At 43.1% G+C, this 22,146-nt stretch overlaps 3 protein-coding genes and 1 long non-coding RNA gene across 4 annotated transcripts; 3 read left to right on the top strand and 1 right to left on the bottom strand.

The window, feature by feature from the left end:
- Window positions 1-231: 231 nt before the first annotated feature.
- Window positions 232-3,254, top strand: KRT20 (keratin 20; the record flags this gene model as incomplete). The annotated part of the gene is made up of 7 exons (XM_079327819.1): window positions 232-648; window positions 1,359-1,441; window positions 1,661-1,817; window positions 2,301-2,462; window positions 2,544-2,669; window positions 2,836-3,056; window positions 3,119-3,254. The coding sequence occupies 7 exons, from the start codon at window positions 232-234 to the stop codon at window positions 3,252-3,254; spliced, it is 1,302 nt and encodes a 433-aa protein (XP_079183945.1).
- A 2,818-nt stretch (window positions 3,255-6,072) lies between these two features.
- LOC306813040 (keratin, type I cytoskeletal 12-like) lies at window positions 6,073-9,893 on the top strand. The gene is made up of 8 exons (XM_079328055.1): window positions 6,073-6,756; window positions 7,092-7,174; window positions 7,404-7,560; window positions 7,837-7,998; window positions 8,095-8,220; window positions 8,560-8,777; window positions 9,038-9,120; window positions 9,320-9,893. Exons 1-8 carry the CDS (start codon window positions 6,088-6,090, stop codon window positions 9,415-9,417), a joined length of 1,596 nt encoding a protein of 531 aa, XP_079184181.1. The 5' UTR covers window positions 6,073-6,087; the 3' UTR covers window positions 9,418-9,893.
- Window positions 8,638-21,629, bottom strand: LOC306813052. The gene is made up of 3 exons (XR_013776932.1): window positions 20,467-21,629; window positions 9,903-9,945; window positions 8,638-8,760 (listed from the first exon to the last, which is right to left on the bottom strand). It is a non-coding gene; the product is annotated as an uncharacterized lncRNA (long non-coding RNA).
- KRT222 (keratin 222) lies at window positions 11,325-19,239 on the top strand. The gene is made up of 6 exons (XM_079328064.1): window positions 11,325-11,444; window positions 13,067-13,195; window positions 13,906-14,126; window positions 15,669-15,745; window positions 15,912-16,017; window positions 17,348-19,239. The coding sequence occupies exons 1-6, from the start codon at window positions 11,349-11,351 to the stop codon at window positions 17,559-17,561; spliced, it is 843 nt and encodes a 280-aa protein (XP_079184190.1). The 5' UTR covers window positions 11,325-11,348; the 3' UTR covers window positions 17,562-19,239.
- Window positions 21,630-22,146: the final 517 nt, after the last annotated feature.

The following is a 22,146-nucleotide window of genomic DNA, read 5'->3' as shown; positions in this document are numbered from 1 at the left end:
TCAAACACAGACAAACAGATGAGAGCCCCTTCAAATTATGGGGAGTGGGAGCAATATCCTGTGTGCTCTTTGTGCTGATACTAGTGCCACTCTGCGTCAACATAGGTGGGGTTTGCAGTCACTGTGCTTCCTCTTGGACCTGTATAAAGGTGCACAGGGCACACTCAGCTCCCAGCTACCATCCCCATCTGTGCTGCTTTACCTGCCTCAGGCCAGAAGACAAAGAGCACAATGGCATTCTCTGCCAGCAGCATCCAGTGGAGCTCGAGCAGCCGTGTCCAGCCCTCTGCACCCAGCATCAGCAGTCTGAGCTCCAGGAAAATGTCCGTGCAGAAGATCCAGGCACCCAGTGTCTATGGGGGAGCTGGGGGCTATGGCACCCGCATATCCACCAGCAGCAGCTCTGGCCTCAGAGGGGGCCTCCAGCTCAGCATCACTGGCAGTGACGTGCTGCTCGCCGGCAATGAGAAATCCACCATGCAGAACCTGAACGATCGCCTGGCTGCCTACCTGGAGAGGGTGCGCTCCCTGGAGAAATCCAACACCCTGATCGAGAGGCAGATCAGGGAATGGTATGAGAAGAACACTGTGAGCGTAGGGCACGACTACAGCTCCTACTTCAAGACAATTGAAGAACTCAGAAGTAAGGTAAGAGATTACAGAGCCTTCCATAATCATAGGAATTGCAATTATCAGTGAGATAGAGAATAATCTGCTGTAGAAAATTTTTTTCCGAAGAAAAAGTTTATTTTTGATCATTTGTAATACCAGACATATGCCTGCAGATGAGAGTAATCTCATACCTGAAAAATCTGTGATTCAAAATTTACTAGTTCTATGATATTTGCCTTAGGTGGCTTTAGACAAAGTACTAATGGTAATCCTACATATTTATAGTTTAGCAACAGTCTATTTCAAAGTGGTTTTTTAGAAAAGAAGGGCAAACACTCAGAAAAAAATTAAAGACCACTATTTAAAATAGTAAATTACTACCAGAAACAATGAAATATTCCCAACAATCAACTGACAGGTGTGTCAAATCATGTTTCCAGAACTTCCTTCAGTCTTTTCCCTTTTATTTTTTCATCAGTTCTACTTCCCAACACTTAAAAGCAGATCCCTTCAGAGTGCAGTTCATCCCAACTATTTGATATACTTATTTTATGGCAGGACAATTTGTCTTTTGGACATCCCTAATTCCTTTCATGCACTTCAGAAGGAATTTAGCTTAAAGCCAGCTGACCAACAGACAGCTGAAGTGAAGGAGGATGAAGTCCATTTACAGCATTCATTCCCAAGAAAGGATCAAGTGTGAATTTCTGTGCAAAGTTTTAATGCTAGTCCACCATTCTCTTTAGATTGCAGAGGCCCAGATGGAAAATTCCAGGCTTGTCCTACAGATTGACAATGCCAAGCTGGCTGCTGATGACTTTAGACTGAAGTAAGTACCATGATTTTGGATCAATTCTCTTTGATGCTCCTCTTATTTAGGAAAGCTTCCCCTTAGTGGAATCGGTGCCAAGAAGTGAACATTTTCCAACTTTAACTTAAGAAAAAATTAACTTAAGAACACTTCACAATGACCGTGGTAGTTACTGATTCTAACATTTACTCCAAACTGTTGTATTCCAATGATGACAAAAGGCACTGCATTGTACAGGTTTGAGAATGAGCACCTGCTCAGGCAGAGTGTGGAGAGCGACATCACTGGGCTGCTCCGTGTCCGTGATGACCTGACTCTGACAAAAGCTGACCTGGAGTCCCAGATTGAGAGCATCACTGAGGAGCTCGTTTTCCTTAGGAAGAACCACGAGGAGGTGAGAGCAGTTGACCACTGCCAGGGAGAGGGGTTTTGAGTGGCAAACACAACCAACCTCACTAGGAAGCATTTCTATCCTTCCTGGAAGCTGTATAACCATGTGTGGCACTAAGGGACATTCAAGGTGTCAGGTATCAAAGGCTGAAAACTCCTCCATTCCAGGAACGAAGGGGTGAATGCTTTCTTTAAGAAAACTTTACAGAATTACTATCTCAAAATGTACTCAAACGGGAGGCATGACTTCTGCCCTCATTCCACAGGTTAGGTTCTGAGGAAACCATTTTCATGATATATTTATCTATGATACAACATTTATTGCTATAAAGTATTCAAACTCTTCTAAGACAAGGCGCAGTAAACAGTGTTTACAAGGTGATTCAGTTGCCTTGCCCCAAGGTACAATTAAGGATTAGCTGTCTGTGTGTAGATGTTGAGTTTGTGTCCAATGGCAGCTGCTCTAACACGGTCCCCACTGCTGCAGGATCGGGCCAGGCTGCGCAAAGAGGCCGGCGGCTCTGTGAACGTGGCAGTGGATGCCGCTCCCGGCATCAACCTCGCAACTATTATGGAAAACATGAGAAAGCAATATGAAGAAATGGCAGAAAAGTACCGCCAAGAAGCCAAAGAACATTATGAAAATGAGGTAAAGTCAACTGTTTAAACACCAGCAAGAGCCTCAGTCATGCCTGGCTGGAGTTCACAGTCTCTCCATTCCTCATTCCAGATAGCAGAGCTGAACCAGGAAGTTGCCATCAATGTTGAGCTGCTGGAGGGCCAAAGGAAAGAGGTCACGGAACGGAGACAGGTCTCCCAGAGCCTGGAGCTGGAATTACAGTCCCTGCTGTCCATGGTAAGCCACAAAAAGCAAAATAAAGACTAGCAAAGTAAAGACTCTCTGGATAACAGAGAGTTACACAGATAAATAGAGGAATGAGGGGCTTTACAATCAAAATGTTATTTTAACAGAAAAATGTATTCTTTGAATAATATATCACTGTTCTTCCCATGGACTATAGAAACTGAGCCTGGAAGCCTCTGTGGCTGAAACAGAAGCACGGTACAGTCACCAGCTTGACCAGATACAGCAACTAATTTCCAGTCGGGAGGCCCAGCTGAGGCAGCTCCGGGCTGACATGGAGGCTCAGAACAGTCAGTACAGCATCCTGATGGATGTCAAGACTCGCCTGGAGATGGAGATCGCCACGTACCGCCGGCTGCTGGAGGGAGAGGAAGTCGGGTGAGCACGCACACGGCTCTGAGTGTTGGTTTGGGTTTTGTGTCAAATCTGCCTCTCTCCAGCTGCTTTGGGGTGGGGAAGCCCATTGCCCAGTTCTCAGCCAAAGAATCAGAGCAGGCTGCCTTTCAGGCTGGGCTGCTGAAGCTGCTGTGGAGTTTTGAGGTGGGCTCTCCCAGCCTGCAGAGTGTCACGCTGTGAGCTGGGCAGCTGGGTGGATGTTCACATGCCAGGAACACCAGTAATGCAGTTTTCAATCAACTTGTCTGTATGGGTTAAGCAGAAAGTGGAACTTCCCCCAGATTCTACCTGTTCAGCTGTTCTGGCTCAGGAATTAGATGGGGGTGTACCTGTGTGAGCTGAAGTCCTGGCATTGCAGAGATGAATCTGCAGATTAACTGCACCTACAGCTTATGCTTAGCAAGTTTCACTTTACCTGAGAAAACTCATTTCACTGAGTTATCTCCTGATTAAATACCTTGATGAAAGGGGATTAGCTGTCCTGATCAAACACATAGGAAATGCACAAAGGTGGTTCTTCAATACATGAGTTGCCATATATTTACATTTTCTATTTTACAATTTGAACAGGGATTTGGAAGCGATAGCGTCGATAACGGAGGCTGAAAAAGGTATGTTCACCAACTTCTTTCTGTTTTGATAGCTGCCTATTGAAATGTTATGGATTAAATAGCCTGATGTAAAACTGCAGCTTCAGAGCAAATAATCAGCCAGTGGAATCTCACATCAAGAAAGCAATCAACTGTATGGTTAGCCTATGGGGAATATACAAACCTGGGTTTATATATACAATTCAGGTGTAAAATCACAGGTTCTCCTTACCTATTCTGCAATTTGTTGAGTCCTCAGAGAGCCAAAAGAACAACAGAGATTTACTGAGTTCCCCTCTGGAGAACTGCAGAATCATCTGCTTCTCCCTGCTGGCTGCACAGGGGGACTGAGGCTCCCAAGTAACATTAATTCTGTCAATGTACATTGCATTAAATTACTTCTCTTTTCAATTTTCCTTAACAGAATCTAGTAAATTTAAGAAGATCAAGACAATAGTTGAGGAGGTGGTTGATGGCAAGATTGTCTCCTCTGAGGTCAGAGAGATTGAAGAGAAGATATAAATGGCACCCACAGAAAAGATATCTCTGAGTTCACTGGAGCTGATGCCAAAACTAAAAGATTTATAAAGAATCTGATCTAATTCACCCAAAACTCCAGAAGGATTAAAAAATGCCAAAACATAAAACCTTTTGTTGTGGTTGTTGTTTTTATGGGGAAGCATTAATAAAAATCTGTAAGTCACAATATAGAACAGTTTACTTACATAGTGACCAAGTACCTTGATGAAAAAAAATCAAATCAGCCTGATATGAATGTATAATTGCATCCAACACTAATAAAAAAGTAATAGGTTTATAAAATGCATTAAGACATTAGTTCAGCATGCCTTTTCTGAATGTGAACTCCCACACAAATATAAAGCAGCTTCACTTCCTTAAAACCTGATTTTCAAATAAATAAGAAGTGTCAATTTGATTTTCACAATATATTAACAAGAAAAAATAAATTGAAGAAGCCTATTTGATATTTTTCACATCCTATGAATGATTACATCTCCAGGGACAACAGCAAGCCAAGATATTTTATCAGTAGGAATATATTTGAAATGATCTCCCTCTCTCTCAAACCCCCCTGTGCCAATAATGTTCCCTGTCCCATAGAGAGGCCCCTGTGCCACTCCTGGATTCTCAGCCCCAGGAGTTTACATTTGCCTCTTGAGAACATAAACACACAAAGCTCTTCCCTATGAAACCTCACCTGTCCAGGGCTATGTACTGTACATAAACAGCTGCCAAGGAGCTAATCCTCCTTCACTGCCCTGAGTCACTGGGACCAGGCTATCAGCTCATTTCCACAGAAATGCTTCACTTACACCTTTGATCTTCCGCTCTTTTCTGCCCCAAAAAGCACCCCATGCTCCTGGGTGCGGATAAATCAAAAATTAACACATTTCAGTTCACAAATCCAATGATATAATTAAGCCAGGACAAAGGAAAAAACAATTTTCCATTTATCAAAATAACTTCAAACGAAAAATATATTGGCTTGGGAGGGTTCCCATGCCCAAACCTGCACCCAGGAGTGCTACATTTGATCTTTAGATTTGTATTATAAAAAGCACCAAATAAAGAAATCAGATTTCTTATTTTGAGATAACAGCAAACTATTTAGCAGACACAGTGGTCAGTTCCCAGCTCCAAAGTACAAACTATAATATTCTATAGATTATATGCTATAAACTATAAACATGTCACCCTGAGGTATTTCAATGATGAAAGGGCTAGGGCATAAACCCAATTCCAAGTCCTTTTTAGTACAACCATATTCATTTTTTCAGATTAATGATCACCCTGAAGCTGCTGAACATCTGTGAACCTGAAAATCCATGTGCCCTTAGACACCTGATGGTCACTTTTCTTACTTCCTGTCAAGCATCCAGGAGCACTAATCCAGCAGAGGTTCCTGCCAGAAGAGTATTATGAAAAGAAAGACATTCCTGCCACACAGGCTGAGAAGCAGGGATCAAAGGGATCACTCTATTGACTTAGCAAATTCCTGTAAGAACAGCCCCAAATGCAGGAAGCACCGAATCTGCAATGACAAAACAATTATTTAGGAGGGATTTAAATGCGAAAAGACCTTTTTGTGCTCCATTGCACATGGCAGAACACAATCGTGATGTCTCAGCTCCACCCCACCCATTTCCCCTCATACAAATACCTGGAGGGCAGCAGATTTCCACTCCCATTGGCAATTTCGGTTGGCACGTATCATTTCGGTTGGTCAGAACACACTAAACTGACATGCCCTCCAAACAGGAGGGAGAGAGAGTGTGAAAGCTCTCCCGAGGAGGTGGGGACTCCTCCCGAAACACCCCCTGCCGTCCCTCTATAAAGCTGCCCGCGCCCCGCCGGGCGCTGCCGTCTGTTGTCCCCTGCAGGGATCCGGCACCTCGTGCACCATGGCCCTCTCCGTGCGCGCAAGCGGCGGCTCCCGGCCGTTCTCCTCTCGGAGCGGATTTGGAGGGGGATCTCTGAGGATGTCCAGTTCCAGTGGTGGAGGAGGCTATGGTGGCAGTGGGCTTGGATTTGGTGGGGGGTCTGGTGGAGGGTTTGGTGCAGCTTCTCTGTTGGGCTCAAGTTCTGGCTTTGGTGGGGGCTTTGGGAGCAGCTCAGTTGCAGGATTTGGGAGCAGCTTAAGCAGTGGCTTTGGTGGAAGCTATGGAGGTGGTTTGGGTGGTAGCTATGGAGGTGGTTTGGGTGGTAGCTATGGAGGTGGCTTAGGCAGTGGGTTTGGGGGAGGTTTGGGAAGTGGTTTTGGCAGCAGTTCAGGTGCTGCTTTTGGAAGTGGCTTTGGTGGTGGCTTAGGGACTGGTTTTGGAGGTGGGTTTGGCCCTGCTGGTGCTGGTGATGGTGGCCTTCTTTCTGGCTCAAAAAAAGAAACCATGCAGAACCTCAATGACCGTCTGGCTGCGTATCTGGACAAAGTGAGGTCTCTGGAAGAGGCCAACACCGAGCTGGAGTCCAAAATCCGTGAGTGGTATGAGAAAAATGGCCCTGGAACTGGCACCCCTGGATCTGGGAATGACTACAGTAAATTCTACCCCCTCATTGAAGATCTTCGAAATAAGGTAGTAAAGCAATGTATTTAACATATCTTGATATTCCTAACTCACTTAATAGTATGAATGAAAATAACAAATTTCTTTCAGAAACCAAGAGCACACTTATCCTTTGGTACTGACACTTGCAGTAACCTCTGTCACTGGTGACATGCTGAATTTTTCCTGCATAGTAAAGCAGTTCTGTAGCTGTGTCACAGTGATTTGTCTAACCTGAATAAAACAGAAGGCAGTGATGGAATGCAGTTCTACAAACCCTTGTAGAACACAAAGTTTAAAGCCATTATGAAGCCATGAAGCCTTTGGGCAGTAACATCATTCTCTGAACACTGTTTGTATTCTAGATCATCAATGCAACCATTGACAACGCCAGGATCATTCTGCAGGTCGATAATGCCAGACTGGCTGCTGATGACTTCAGACTGAAGTAAGGATATCTTAATGCTACAAAAACTCCTACTCATATCTTAAAAAAAAACTTATTTTGTATTAAAAATCTCTAGCCTTGTAGAGTACTTGTAATATAATTATTAAACAATATTACAATAACTATGTGTATTAAGTTTTCATATTAAAACTAAAATAAAGCACAGTAATAGTTTGTATTTGACCTCACTAGCCATATAAAAAATAATCTTTAATCCCTTTATCCATAGATATGAGAATGAAGTGGCTCTCAGGCAGAGTGTGGAGGCTGACATCAATGGTCTGCGCAGAGTCCTGGATGAGCTGACCATGACCAGAGCAGATCTGGAGATGCAGATTGAAAGCCTGAATGAAGAACTGGCTTATCTCAAGAAGAATCATGAAGAGGTAATTTTTTTCCTTTGTGAAATAATAACAAGACACATGAAATTGTGAAACATCAAATTACTCCTGTATTTAATTAAGCCAATGGGAGTTACTGGGTTTCATTATAGGTTTTGTTTGCTGTTATTTTTTGAGTTTGCTAAGTGAAAGAGTGTGAGGAACAAGATACAGATTCTTGTTGAAACAGAATCTCTATCACATATATTTCTTTACATATATTTTAGTAGAACTATTTTGTCTTTATTAACAGAACCTTCTCTTTATTTTCAATCTCTGCAGGAGCTTCAGGGCATCCAAAGCAGTGAATTTGGCCAAGTCAGTGTGGAAATGGATGCTGCTCCAGGGACTGACCTGACCAAGCTTCTGAATGACATGAGGGGACAGTACGAAGTCATTGCTGAGCAAAACCGTAAAGAGGCCGAGGCGTGGTTCAATGAAAAAGTAACAAAAAAAGAGCAAACTCAGCAAAATGCATGGAAAAACGAGTTCAGTACTTGGAACAGTAAAGTTAAACCCCATTTTTCCTTGTCATTTCAGAGTGGGGAGCTGAAAAGGGAGATCTCCACCAATACTGAGCAGCTCCAGTCGGGAAAGAGCGAGATCACGGATTTAAAACGGACTCTCCAGAGCCTGGAAATAGAGCTGCAGTCTCAGCTTGCCATGGTAAGTTCTGGGAAGCTGCTGACTGCTCAGAGCCAATTCAGCAACTTCAAAAGTCTTTTTAGATCCTATTCCATAGAATTGAGGATTTGCTTCCGATTAAATCCTGTATTATTTTAGTTCCTAAATAGCAGTAATGTATTTAACTGGATTGCAAAGAGCATGTCACAAAGCAGATGAGTTTTTACATCACATTTAGGGAAATAACAAGGGACACTTTTCAAAAAGAAAATAAAACCTTCTAAGTAATGCAGCTGTACTCATTCCCTTAAGCTACTTCAGTTGGTTTTATAAAGAGATTTTTTTTTTCTTAACCAGAGATAATTTCATATCCTTACACAGAAAAAATCCCTGGAAGACACTTTAGCAGAAACAGAGGGTGGTTACTGTGCCCAGCTGTCCCAAATCCAAATGCAGATTGGGAACCTGGAGTCCCAGCTTTTCCAGGTCAGGGCTGACATGGAGCGCCAGAACGCAGAGTACCAACAGCTCCTGGACATCAAGACTCGTCTGGAAATGGAGATTGAAACCTACCGGCGCCTGCTGGATGGAGAATTTGTGTAAGGAACTGCTTGACACAAAATATCTCCTTGGGTTTATTTTCTGTAGCAAAATCCTTTCCAGGAAAAAAAAAAAGGTAAAGTAAGTGGAACATTCTCCAAGTAAGGCACATACAGTGATCTGAAATATCACTGTGACTGAGGAGAGTGAGCCATTCTGCTCACTATTTAAATAATCTATCAATGTCACCATGAACAGGGAATTCATCCTGACCCTATGGAACATTCCACAATAGTTCATGTCTCTGATTCCCTTTCAGGGGTGCTGGACAGGCAGTTACATTTGAAAGCTCATCCCTGACAGGGTCCAAATCTCAAACACAATCACTGGACTCTTCTCAAGGTAGGTAGAACAAATAAAATTTTGTTTCTAAGGTCATTCTTATAAATCAAATTATAAGTGTTATCCTGTTTAACTACATCATAGAGTTCATTAAAATCAGAAGCCAGCTGGAAAGGAAAAGGGGATACTTTCATGTGTTGCTTTGATTTATCATTTTTAACACATTGATAAATATTTTTGTTTTGTTCATGATGTTTAGATCCAACCAAAACTAGAAAGATCAAGACAATTGTGGAAGAAGTGGTAGATGGAAAAGTTGTTGCATCCCACGTTAAGGAAGTTGAAGAGAAGATATGAGGCACAATCTGATGTGGCAACAGAACCATTTGCTCCAAGCCAAAATGGATAAATAATTTTATTCTTTTGTATGAAGTGATAAAAGATTTGGCTTTGTACTAAGAATCTTTTAGATAAGACAGATTCCTTGCAGACATGCAATATATTTCCTGCTTCACTCTATCAGCATTACCTGTATGATTTCCATGGTGTTCTTCAAAAATATCATCAAATCTCTGTTCAACAGAAGCACACATTTAATAATTTGCCTTTTTATAATCTTTAATAATCTATTAATAAAATAATTCAGCTGTTCTAACCTCATTTTCCAGCTTACATCCCTAATAAAAAGAACTCAACAAGCTTTAAGGTATTTGTGTCCCTTTATTCTCCATGACCCCCTCCAGCTGTGTGGTGAGCCAGCAATAAAATATGAACATTGAAAGCAGCTAGAATTCAAAGTTCCATAAGTCCTAGGAAAAATGCAATTGCTTACACCTGCCTACCTTTAGCCTTCAGGAATCTCATAGCCAGGTGTTCCCTTTACATCTGAAAAAAAATATAGAAAAAGAAACATTAGTTTATACCATCCCAAGTGCAATACCTTGTCTGATGGATTCCTAATGGTTTTCTTATGTAACTGTTCTCACCCCATCAATAACAAACACTGACAGTATTTTGGGTTTAGAACTACACAGAACAAGGATAATTCAGACACTTGTAGAAAAGAGAATGGACAACAAAAGCTTTCCATCTCAGTCCAGGTCAACTGGAAGACAGTCAGCTAAGGAAAATAAAATCCAAACACAGCATCCTTTCACATGTGCCAACAGACATAGCCAAGAACAGGGAAGCCTTTTTACACCAGGAGACTTTTAAGTGGCACAATATTTTGACTTCTAAAAGGATATGTGTCTTGTGAAAGTTTACAGCCTGTTTTATCATTTCTGTTTTACCATTCATTTTAGGCTCTCACTTCTCTCTTCACTAAATTTTAAATTTCTATCGAAATTGGAATTTTTTTTAGTGCATATCTGATACTGTGCACTACTGAAAAAAATCAAATAAGCAAGAGGTAAAATGAAATACATAGAGCCATTCTTAGCAGACAAGATCACACAGTGCTGCAGTGAGCAGGAAATGAAGAAACACAGCACACCAGACAAGCTGTGCTGGACCTGCCTGGGAGCTGTCAGGAAAGGGGGAAGAGCCCCACACACACTGTGTGTTGTGTGTACTGAGCACACCAACAGCTGGCACAGGTACTGAAACACCATCAGAGACAAGCCAGACCCTTTTCCTGACAGCAGTGAAGTGTTCTGAAGTGTACATTCACAGAACTTTGCCCTCTGTAGGAGGTGAGCCAAAGCCCCTACCACAAGTTGCACCAGCACTACTCACCACCAGTAATGCTGGTTCCTCTCCCTCTTGTGTTTCTGCCCACAAAAAGGATGCTCAGGAGCTCAGCTCGTTTCTCAAACAGGATAGTTCTCAACACCAGGTCAGACACCCAAGGCTTCATCTCACTGAGTCTCAAACACCTAGGGATGGAAATTGTGTGACATCCCTAACAATAGTGGAGGCACCTGCTAGCAGCACTGCCTGTAACCCAGCCATGCAGCTGAGAGGCTCTGTCCTTTCATGTCCTCTTTACTGAGCAGCTGCAGCTTTATCCTTTGCCTTCTCTCTCTTACCCTCACATTTCTGAGGATATAAAACCCCAGTTACAGCGTAACAAAAACATGAAGACATCGATATATTCATTTCGGAATAGTTATCTTAGTGCTATCCTCTGCTGCCTCAAGCAGCTGCCAGGCCGGGCTGGCAGGCCCGGAGCCCCCCGCGCTCCCCGAAATGGGCCGCTGGCGCTTTAACGGCCCCGCGGCCGCAGCCCCGCGCCGCCGGCAGCAGAGCCAGGAGCCGGGGAGGATGGGAGGAGGAGGAGGAGGAGGATGGAGCCGGCTCGGCTCCGCAGAGAGATCAGGGCAAAGTATGAATCGCTCATCACCCGAAATCAGATAAAGACCGTCAGCTCAGCAAGGACGCAGGTAATGCCTCCTCACAGCCACACACCTTGCAGAGTACGGAGCCATTCCCTGGCCGTACAGTTCCTCCCGCAGCCTCTATGAGGTACAGTAATTCCTTTCAATGCAGCAGATTTTCGGGGAAGGGATGTGCATTTTACCGCAGTAAGATGTGAACTAGAAGAATCGGAAGTAGATTTTGTTAAGGGTATGGATTCATGCTGAACGAATGCTGTGTAATTCATCAGGATGCTTTTCTGTCCCTGCAGCTGGGCGATTGCTGGGATTTTAGGGATGATGACATAGACTGTACAGGGTAACCTCTAGCTCCATGTAGTTACCTCAGAGGAAAAAAGAATCCTTTAGAGAATCCTTTTATAAACAGTGATCTTTGCCATTTTTAGCCCTCTAGCAAACTACACTGTACCTTTGCAGGAACTATTTTCTATTGCTCACAGTAAAAACTATGTTTTGCTCTTCAGCAAATATCAGTTGTTCTCTCATACAGCTTGATTAAATATTACCAGCACACAATGCTGCTGTTAGGGATGTACATACAAACAGCTCTAATCCCAACTGAAACCAAATGGCAAAACAATTGAGTCATCAAATGTAAAGAAATTCAGGGGGAATCAGGTATTCTATCACCTTGTACTCAGGTATTGCAGGAATCCCAGAGGTTTGTTTTAAGGACAGGCCAGACGCTGCTGCAGCCTGGCTGATCCACCAGCAGTGCCAGACACTCAGCACCTGCACACCCGACAGGAAAGCCAAGTTTATCTTTGTGTTGGCACAAAGCAGCCAATGCACATTGGTTTGATCCCGTCACACAAATTCTGCAGCACCCAGGCAAGAAAGGGGAAGAAAAGAACATTGGGGGTTCACTTGTGGATAATTTTTCACAAAAATGATCATCTGGCAAAGTTGCAATAGGTCAGTATGTACAGGGGAACAAAACCGTTATTTTTCTTAGTTCATAAGACCTGAATTAAAGAGACTCTTTTCATAGAGTCAACATCATCATAAGAACCTGCATAAAGCAGTAAAATATGCAGAAGTGCAAGTGCTGTTTCAAGGGCTCAGGGCATCTTCACCACTTGCAGGGAAACTCAGAACCAAAACGAAAAAACCTTCTGTAAGCCAAACAATCATTCTGGAAGTTGCATGCAGGAACATACTATCAAAATCAAATATAAGTTTAAATCTAAAATGACCCTACACATGATCAGGAGTGGTTTTGAAAAACTACTTTTAACAGGATAAAAGGAAAGAAAAACCAAGACCCTGAAATCAAAACTGCATTAAAATCAAAGCACTTTACTCAAACTCAGAAGCTTGAACCATCTGCACCTCCTCTAAGCCCTTTTACTCCAGAGGTGAGTAAGGTCTCACTACAATTGGGTAATTTGCATGAGAATTCCTCTAGGACAAAGGTACCACAGATAGAGATGTGGGCAACCACTTCCTGTCCAAAACGGTGGGATAAAGGCTTTCCCTCTACACAGTACAGAAAATATTAACTCCTCCCTGTGAGCTTTCACACATTTATACAACTCTCACAAAAAGTCCAACCAGGCATTTTTATGTGGCAATTTATGATCGTTATCTGAGTATTGTTGATATTATCTTTTGTACATCCCCTGTAGTTAGAAGAAGGTACCAGTAAAAGAATGGACAAAGATGCAGAAGCACTAAAAGCAGCCAGAGCAGAACTGTGTGAAGCCCGACGGCAGTGGCACCACATGCAGATCGAAATCGAGTCTCTCCACGCTGTGGTAAGAGCCAGAAATGAAACTTGAAATCTCACAGAAAAAAAGAAGCCTTGTCCTGGATGTAAACTGTCCCACAGTTTCTGTGACAGTCACCATACAGCAGAAATCCAGCATAGGAATGCTCAGCTTTGGGGGGCTCCAGCTCCTCACGGAGCCTTTGCTCACACACACTGACCCAGCACATGCTCTGGAGCAGGATCTGCCACTGCAGACACACCTGGTGTCCCATTTTACACCTCCCAAGCACATACTTGCATGATACTCCTCCACCAAGCTCCTGGTTATTCTGCCTTACCAATTCACAGCATGTTTATGACCTTTTATTAATGTGTGGACTAGATTTATCAACTTATTCGTGATAAAATGTCAGCCATTTGTTCAATTCAGCAGTACAGAAAAGCTCCAAGAGCAGACAGACACTTTATACAGTACTGACCTGCACATTGCTTAACTTTAAAATCAGAGATCTGTAAATTCAAGGAAGTGGATTGCTGTGCAAGACATGACTTCACTTTAATCTGATCTTAAATTACCACAGATTTTATTGGAAAATTTCTCACCAATGTATTACCTTGAAAGCTTTGCTCCTGTTCTTAAAGAATAATCTTACAAGAACTGATGTAAAAATAGAGTTTGTTAATTAAACCATGTATGTGTGTAACACCTTTACACATAAACTTTCCAAATCTTAAAATATGACCGAAATTTCACAGGAAAAGGGTTTGGAACGTTCACTGCGGGCCACGGAGCAGCAGTACCACATGCAGCTACAAAATTTGGAAGGTGAGATTGAATGCTTGGAGAAAGAGTTGTTGGAAGTGAGAAGGGGAATTGAGAAACAGCTTCGAGAGCACGAAATTCTCCTGAACACGAGGATGAAGCTGGAGGAGGAGATAGCAACATACCGCAGTCTGTTGGAGCAAGAAGAGAGCAGGTACTGGCTGCTTAAAGAGCTCAAATTTGTCTTCCATTTCTGAAGGTCACAATCAGAATTGGAAATACATGAACTAAACACTAAAAAAATCACAGTATAAAATCTGAGAAAAGGTTTCATTGTAAGGTAGCTTCGCTGACTGCAGAGTTTCTGGCTCTCAGGGGGTCACTGTGGGTCAGTGTGGGTCAGTGTGGGTCACTGTGGTCACTTTGGGTCCCTGTGGTCACTGTGGGTCAGTGTGGGTCAGTGTGGGTCAGTGTGGGTCAGTGTGGGTCACTGTGGTCACTTTGGGTCCCTGTGGTCACTGTGGGTCACTGTGGTCACTGTGGTCAGTGTGGGTCACTGTGGTCAGTGTGGTCACTGTGGGTCACTATGGTCACTGTGGTCACTGTGGTCACTGTGGGTCACTGTGGGTCACTGTGGTCAGTGTGGGTCACTGTGGTCACTGTGGTCACTGTGGGTCACTGTGGTCACTGTGGGTCATTGTGGTCACTTTGGGTCCCTGTGGTCACTGTGGGTCACTGTGGTCACTGTGGTCAGTGTGGGTCACTGTGGTCAGTGTGGTCACTGTGGGTCACTATGGTCACTGTGGTCACTGTGGTCACTGTGGGTCACTGTGGTCACTGTGGGTCATTGTGGGTCACTTTGGGTCCCTGTGGTCACTGTGGGTCACTGTGGGTCCCTGTGGTCACTGTGGGTCACTGTGGTCAGTGTGGTCACTGTGGGTCACTGTGGTCACTGTGGTCACTGTGGTCACTATGGTCACTTTGGGTCCCTGTGGTCACTGTGGGTCACTGTGGTCACTGTGGTCAGTGTGGGTCACTGTGGTCACTGTGGTCAGTGTGGTCAGTGTGGTCAGTGTGGGTCACTGTGGTCACTGTGGTCAGTGTGGTCACTGTGGTCAGTGTGGGTCCCTGTGGTCACTGTGGGTCAGTGTGGGTCAGTGTGGGTCCCTGTGGTCACTGTGGTCACTGTGGGTCACTGTGGTCACTGTGGTCACTGTGGTCAGTGTGGTCACTGTGGGTCACTGTGGTCACTGTGGTCACTGTGGGTCACTGTGGTCACTGTGGGTCACTGTGGTCACTGTGGTCAGTGTGGGTCACTGTGGTCACTGTGGTCACTGTGGTCAGTGTGGGTCACTGTGGTCACTGTGGGTCAGTGTGGGTCACTGTGGTCACTGTGGTCACTGTGGGTCATTGTGGTCACTTTGGGTCCCTGTGGTCCCTGTGGTCACTGTGGGTCACTGTGGGTCACTGTGGGTCCCTGTGGTCACTGTGGTCACTGTGGTCCCTGTGGTCACTGTGGGTCACTGTGGTGCCTGTGGTCACTGGGACCCTGTGGCAGGGAGTCCATGTCTCAGACCAGGACAGAGTCCTGCAGGAACTGCACAGATATTGTCAGTAACTTCCTCCAGTTCTGGGCCATGATCAAACAGAACTTCTTGTGATTCTCACATTTTTAAATTTCTCACAGCTGTTCATGTTACAAGCCAGGAATTAAAGTAATTCACTACTTTTAGATGGCTGTAATAATTTTTTGCAGGTTTTGCAGCTCAGTACCTGCCCAGAAGGATGACAAAAAGCCCAGCACTAGCAAGATCACCTTTACGCTGCCTTCAGGTGAGTTTCAGGCACTTTCTCAAGGAATTTTGGCCCTAACTGTTCACAACTACTGAAAAATTCCTGAATATTAAAAGAGGACGTTTTCCAATGTATGGGAAATAATTCCAAGTCCTGTGTACTGCCCTTCTGCATGCTCACTGTATACCTGCATATTCTTTTACAGAGGGTGTAAAGAAGCACAAGCCAAAGAAGGTGGAACTGATGACAAAACAAGCAATCCTAGATGGAAATATCATGAAGGAAAGTGCTGAAGCTCATGGCACTGTACAGTAAGATAAACAGGAATTTCACAAAATAACAGTTGGAAGTAAAGGGTGGAGGTTACTTGTCAGTAGCTTTGAATTTTCCGTTATTTGGTATCTGTTATATGGTGCCCACACAGCCCAGGAGCTTCAGGAACATGAGAGTTCCTGAAGGTGCACTGCACTGAATGGCAGTGTTTAACAATACATCACATTTAAAAGTTCTTTTTATTAGCATTGGCTTCATAAGCAAACAATACCATGCTGGTGCTTCTGATTTGTAATTTCTATTTCTGTTAAGAATGAAACTATGAATAATTCATCTCACAAAGGCTGAAAGCAAAGAGCCCAGACCACATTTGGGAAGTCCCTCTGGGGCATATTTATGCACATAAATTCAGGCTCAGCTGCTCCAACTTGCTCCTTGGAAACTCCTACGTTTCCCCAAACAGGGGAGGGAGAGCCTGGCTCCCAAGCAGGCATGTGAAAGTCTGTGGATGTGTTATTCACCTGAAATTACTTTAATAATATTGGATTGCCCCGTTTTTTTGTTGTTTTTTTTTTCCTGCTGCTCTTTAAGCTTTTTCTGTAGACTAATTTAATGTTACCTTTAAAGACACTGTAGTGGGCTATTCCTAACACTAAACCATAATCAACTGCTGAAAAAATTAATGCCATCATAAGGTCCACCAGACACACCCCATAGGTGACATTTATTTTTGTGCATGAGCTTTGTTCACCACACACAGATCTGCAGAGAGCAACTCTGCCAGGTGCTGTGTTCTCAGCTGGGTGAGGCCCCAGAGCCTGGCTTTCAGATCTGAATTCTGACACACACATAGAGAATTGAATCAACAGGACTTGTTTGATTCAATATTCCTGGATCAGCTGGCTTTTCAATTCTCCCTGTTTTAGTTCTGGCCTTTTTTCTCTTTAATGTAATATAGCTCCACATTCTGAGGTTTGAGTCTAAACTAGATTTTCTCCTCCTTATTCTGAAGGTTTTCAGATGCAGGAATTCTGTCCTGCCCACCACAGTACTGAGGTTTCTTGGAGAATTTTTGAGCCTGGATTCCAAACTTTCTCCTTGGAAACAAACTGCCTAACGTATTTGGAACAGTGGTTTTGTAGTCATGTCTACCTAAAGTACAAAAACAAGAACATGATGAACCCTCACCCTTTATTTAACTTCTCTGGAGAATGAATCTGTAAAACAAGACACCTCTGGTATCTCAGTACTATATAAAATAACTCTTTACGATGTCATTTCTCTCTCTGTTTTAAAAGCAGTTTAAAAGACAGATTACTAATATAGCCTAAAAAAAAAATCATAAATCCATTTTCTTTCTTGTTTCAGGACAGAAAAAGTGGATGAAGTAATTAAGGAATGGGAAGGCTCTTTCTTTAAGGACAACCCTCGCTTAAGGAAAAAATCGGTTTCCTTGCGTTTTGATCTGCACCTGGCAGCCACAGAGGACGGGTGTTTGCACACAAAAAAGAAAACTCTCCCTGACATTGAAGTCAGGCTGGTGATGAGGAGATCCTGCAGCATCCCATCCATCAAACCTTAACCTCAGCCAATTCCCTCAAAGTGCATCCACAATGGGCTCTGGAAATGAGCTGTAGATGGACTCCCATGGCTGCTGCCTGCTACAACCACAACATTTTACCAAGCACTTGGATCAATACAATAAAACCATAGAAGTCCTTTAAAAGAAAGGGTGAAGAGCAAGGAGGATCCAGGTCCAAGAAACCCAACTTTTACTGGTTTTATACTCTGGGTGCAGCTCTTTAATTTTCTCATTGTTGTTGTTTTGTAGAATTTCACCAAATGTTACAAAAACTAAACTAGAACTTTGTAGTTTGACATATTCTGCCTTTGTAAAAGAGAACTTGTTTTCTCTTTCCAAAAATGAGAAATGCCTATTTGCTTCTCTTAATTATTCAGTATTCCATTCATATAATGACTGATGAATTCTTGCAATAATTTATATCACAGCTGCCATACTTCTAGAAAGACATTTTAAAATAATACTTTCTAACAGCCAAGATTACTTACAAAAATACTCTTAAAATACATAAACTACTAACAAAGAGTTTTCTTTTAAAAGTGGCTACTATTTCTAAATTCATTTTTTCAGGCAATGACTGAGCAAAAATGTCTTTCCTCTACATCCTTACACATCCATTTTAAAAGTGTTGTTACAATCCAGTATTTTAGCCATATTTTTCAACTGATTTTGAAGCAGTAATTTCCCCTGAAAAATCATTTTCTTCTGTGTCCACACACACCTGTACTACCAATCTCTTAGCCAAGGCAAATGAAATTACTCCCCTAATTGTTCAAATGGGAGGAGTCAAACAATGCTGGTATTCCATTAATTTTGTTTATTATAACAATGTGCATTAAAATATCCTCAACAAATTCCTCTTCTGACAAACACTACAGGTAAGTGAGGCTGTTGATCTAGGCCATGTGACAAGTCACTGTTACTCCAGGGTACAACTGTTACTACTTCAAATTAACTGGGCAAAATAAGGGCTACAAATTCAAAATACAATTCAACCAAACCCCTTAAGCACCCCCCACTCCTACAAACACAAATCCCTACAGAAACCCTGCACCTGTACACAGAGGAACAGCCATCCTTGTTTTAAAACCTTATGGGACAAATTTCAAACAAAGACTCCAACAAGATTGTACAAAGACAAGAATGATTGTTTGTGAGGATTCTGAAGAGGAGGGATGTCCCAGCTCCCACTGGAACACTGGGATTGCTGGGGCTCAGAGTCTGGAAAAGCCACACAAAAGATTTGCTGGATTACAGCAGCATGTAAAGGATTGATTTCAGTATCTGCCTTATTAATTATGGCATGTGGACAAAAGTGATACTGCAGATTCTTTCCGAGTTAATTTATGCTTCTGTCCTTTGTTCATGGCAAGAACAATGCATCGATATTGCCCCCATCCTGTCTGTACTGTATCAAACTTGCTAAATATCCTTAACCTGAATCATGAGCTGATGTTACCACTTGAGTACTTGGCATCCTGAATGTATCAGCCTGCTCCAGTATTTTCACTATGCAGCTTTTTTTTTTTGTGTGTGTGCTTAGACTCTGTACATTTTACAATACTTGAATTGAAACTAAGTTTTAATTGCTTTAAGGCACTTTAAACAGGGATACGAATTTACCAAAGTAAATGATAGTACTATAATAAAAAAAAAAAGTATTAAAATTGAGTTTGTCAGTTCGTATTTGTGTGTGTCAATGTGTCAATGTCTTCCCCTTAAGTGGAAAGGAGTAAATGAGAAATGCAAAATAAAAGTAGCAGATAGGAAAATCTGTAGTAATGTAAGAAATGTTTCCTAAGATCCTCTCTGCAATTAGAAAGACACAAATTTCCTCAGAATCTTTACCATAAAATGTGAGTGTGCTCCTGCTACAAAATTTACTCTTTTTTTTCCTGGTAAATCCAGTCACCCTGGCTATTTTCTTCACATGAGATTTCCTGACACTGACTTCAGTAGCTTCTGCTACTCTACACCTGGTTCAAGTTCAAGTTTTCACCCCTTTCAGTAAGTATCTATTTTTGCATTATTCACAAATTCCATCTCTTCAAATATTTAGAACTCTCTTTTGTTCAGTAGTGAACTTCCACAAGTGTCAGTGTGAACCCCACATGGGCATCAAAATAATATCTCACCCTCATTTATAGGTCACTTTAAAGCTGAATTTAAAAAAAAAAACAAAAAAAAAACCACTGAAGCTTAGTACTATGGCAGAAAATTCTTCATTTCTGTGGTTCTAATTAAATCCACACCAGCTGAGCCTCTGCCAACCAGCACCTGCAAATGGCTGATGTAAAAACAAGTTTCATTGTCTCAACCTACTTCCCAGTGAATGCCTGTCCTCATTCCAGAGCTTATGAAACTGCTGGTAATTAAAACAGTTGGGTAAGAATTAGTTTTTACATCCCCCCCTGGTGAGCACAGTGCAGTATAAACAATTCCATTAAATCAGTAAAACTACTTATATATTGTACAGCATATTAAAAAATATGCTGGCAAAACCTTTCACTATCACAAGATGGAATTGAGGCAGAGAGCAGAGTCAAAAAAAAAAAAAAAAAGAGGGAATAAAATAAAGTAGGAAATACACTGGTGGCTTTGAAAACATATGGTGATTTAGAACTATTAGTATGGAATGTGAGTTTCCATAAATGTACTTGAACACCATAATAATTCAGTTTTAAAAATTAATACATTTAAAATTATTCAAATTTAAAAATTAAAGTTAAATTAAAAATATTTAATAAATATTTCAATTTTTAATTTAGCATTAAATGCAATTTACACTATCAACAAAACCATGCTATTAATAAACTAGAAATGAATGTATGAAACTAGGGCAAAACCTGGTCAAAAGCAGGGGGGAAACCAGGTTATTTATCATCTCTTACAAGTATTTTCTCACCTTTTCTTTACTTTTTCCTGCCCCAATGAAGCTGGTGAACTAGTGTGACATATTTTGCTGGCTGAGGAATCTTTCCAACTCTTGCTTTAATATCAAATTGAAGTCACAGATTATTCTGCTGCATGTCAACAAATGTCCATTGTGGGTACAGTCAGCAGAGTTTAAGCAGATGAGGGCAGAGCTCGTTTCTTATTTGTTCATAAAAATAAGTTTATTTCAGCATGAAAACAAACTGACTCAGTGGAAATGTAGGCATGAAAAATGGATCCAACTTGCAACAACACATATTCAGTTAGTTTTTCTTCTTTTCACCTTCTACCATCCTTTTGGGTTAGGCAGGTACCATCCTCCTTGGCCTTCCTTCAGATCCACCTCAGTTCTCCCTCATGAATGTCTAGAAATATCTTATTGGCCACCTGAGAGCATTTCAATGCCAAACATTCAATTTCAACATCAAACATTCAACATCAAACTTTCAATTTCAAGTTTCACGGCCAAAATTTTCATATCTAATTCAGTCACTTTGGTAATTTTCAGTGTAAAAGGCTCTTTAAGCTGAATGCTGAGATCTGGAACCCTTCACACCCTCACAGCCACATGCTTCACTTTGATATTTGTGAGGGTTTTACCTGTGTGTGATATCTTTGCTGATTTCTGCAAGGAAATGGGGACAATTCCACTGCTCCCGCACTACTGGGTAATTTATAATCCTGTGTGATTCAGCAGTAGAATGTTTTGAGTTGGGCAGGCTGATTTAGTTGACAATTACCATATTTATTATTCGGGATCTGGCTGCCGTCCCTAACGCCATCCCCTTCCTGACATTCTCCCTCACATCGGCTCCTTCCCGCTGCCCTCAGAGCTCGTCCTGCTCCACTCAGCGGCCTCTGGAAGCGCTGCCATCCCAAACAGCCATTCCGGCCCTTCACTGACCGGACCAGGATCCCCCAGCACTGACGGACGCGTCACCTCACTCCAGAGCTGCTTTTATGGGATATTATTCTGGCTCGGACACGATCCCGCAGCGTTTTCCCGTGGCCTCACGGCAGCCCGGGGAACTTCAGGGAGCGTCCGCTGCTCGTGAGGGGAAAAAGGCGCCAAACTCCCCTGAGGGGCGGCGAGCCGCCCATGAGGGAAAAAGCGCTAAACTTCCTTCAGGGGTCGCGGGCCGTCCGTGAGGGGAAAAAGCGCCCAACTGTCCTCAGGGGTCGCGGGCCGTCTGTGAGGGAAAAAAAGCAGCAAACTCCCTCAGGGGTCGCAGGCAGCCCGTGAAGGGAAAAAGGCACCAAACCCCCTCAGCGGGCGCGGGGGGTCCGTGAGGGGGAAAAGGCGCTAAAGCGCATCGGGTACGACGCGTCCACAGGCCGCGCCCGTTCTGCGCCGCAGATTCGCCACCGGCAGTCACCATTCGCAGCACCGGAGTGCCCGGCGCGGGGGAACGGGACGAGCGTGGCGCTGGGCACTGCGAGCCTGGGGCGCCTCGGGAGCCCCGGTGACACCCCGTGAGGCAGCACCCCCGTGCCGCTAATGGCGGGCGGGGCCACACCTCGCGCGGCGCTCAGATTGCATCCCGCAGATTCGCCACGGCCCCTGGAGTCGCCGCCGTCCTGCAGGGTGCAGAGACGGCCACGTCCCCTCGCTGGGGCGCGGAGCAGCCGAACAAACCCCTCCATAGCGAGT

Source organism: Erithacus rubecula (assembly GCF_903797595.1).
Source record: "Erithacus rubecula genome assembly, chromosome: 27".
NCBI classification, from domain to species: Eukaryota; Metazoa; Chordata; class Aves; order Passeriformes; family Muscicapidae; genus Erithacus; species Erithacus rubecula.
Note: the sequence above shows the minus strand (reverse complement) of the source record. Positions and strands in the feature narration are given on the sequence as shown.

Excerpts from the sequence above, each read along its gene's own strand:
- LOC306813040 (XM_079328055.1), top strand. The coding sequence starts at position 6,088 with ATGGCCCTCTCCGTGCGCGCAAGCGGCGGCTCCCGGCCGTTCTCCTCT. Across the intron at positions 6,757-7,091 it reads TTGAAGATCTTCGAAATAAG|ATCATCAATGCAACCATTGA; the intron begins GTAGTAAAGCAA and ends TTTGTATTCTAG. Across the intron at positions 9,121-9,319 it reads ATCACTGGACTCTTCTCAAG|ATCCAACCAAAACTAGAAAG; the intron begins GTAGGTAGAACA and ends CATGATGTTTAG.
- KRT222 (XM_079328064.1), top strand. The coding sequence starts at position 11,349 with ATGGAGCCGGCTCGGCTCCGCAGAGAGATCAGGGCAAAGTATGAATCG. Across the intron at positions 11,445-13,066 it reads TCAGCTCAGCAAGGACGCAG|TTAGAAGAAGGTACCAGTAA; the intron begins GTAATGCCTCCT and ends CATCCCCTGTAG. Across the intron at positions 15,746-15,911 it reads CACCTTTACGCTGCCTTCAG|AGGGTGTAAAGAAGCACAAG; the intron begins GTGAGTTTCAGG and ends ATTCTTTTACAG.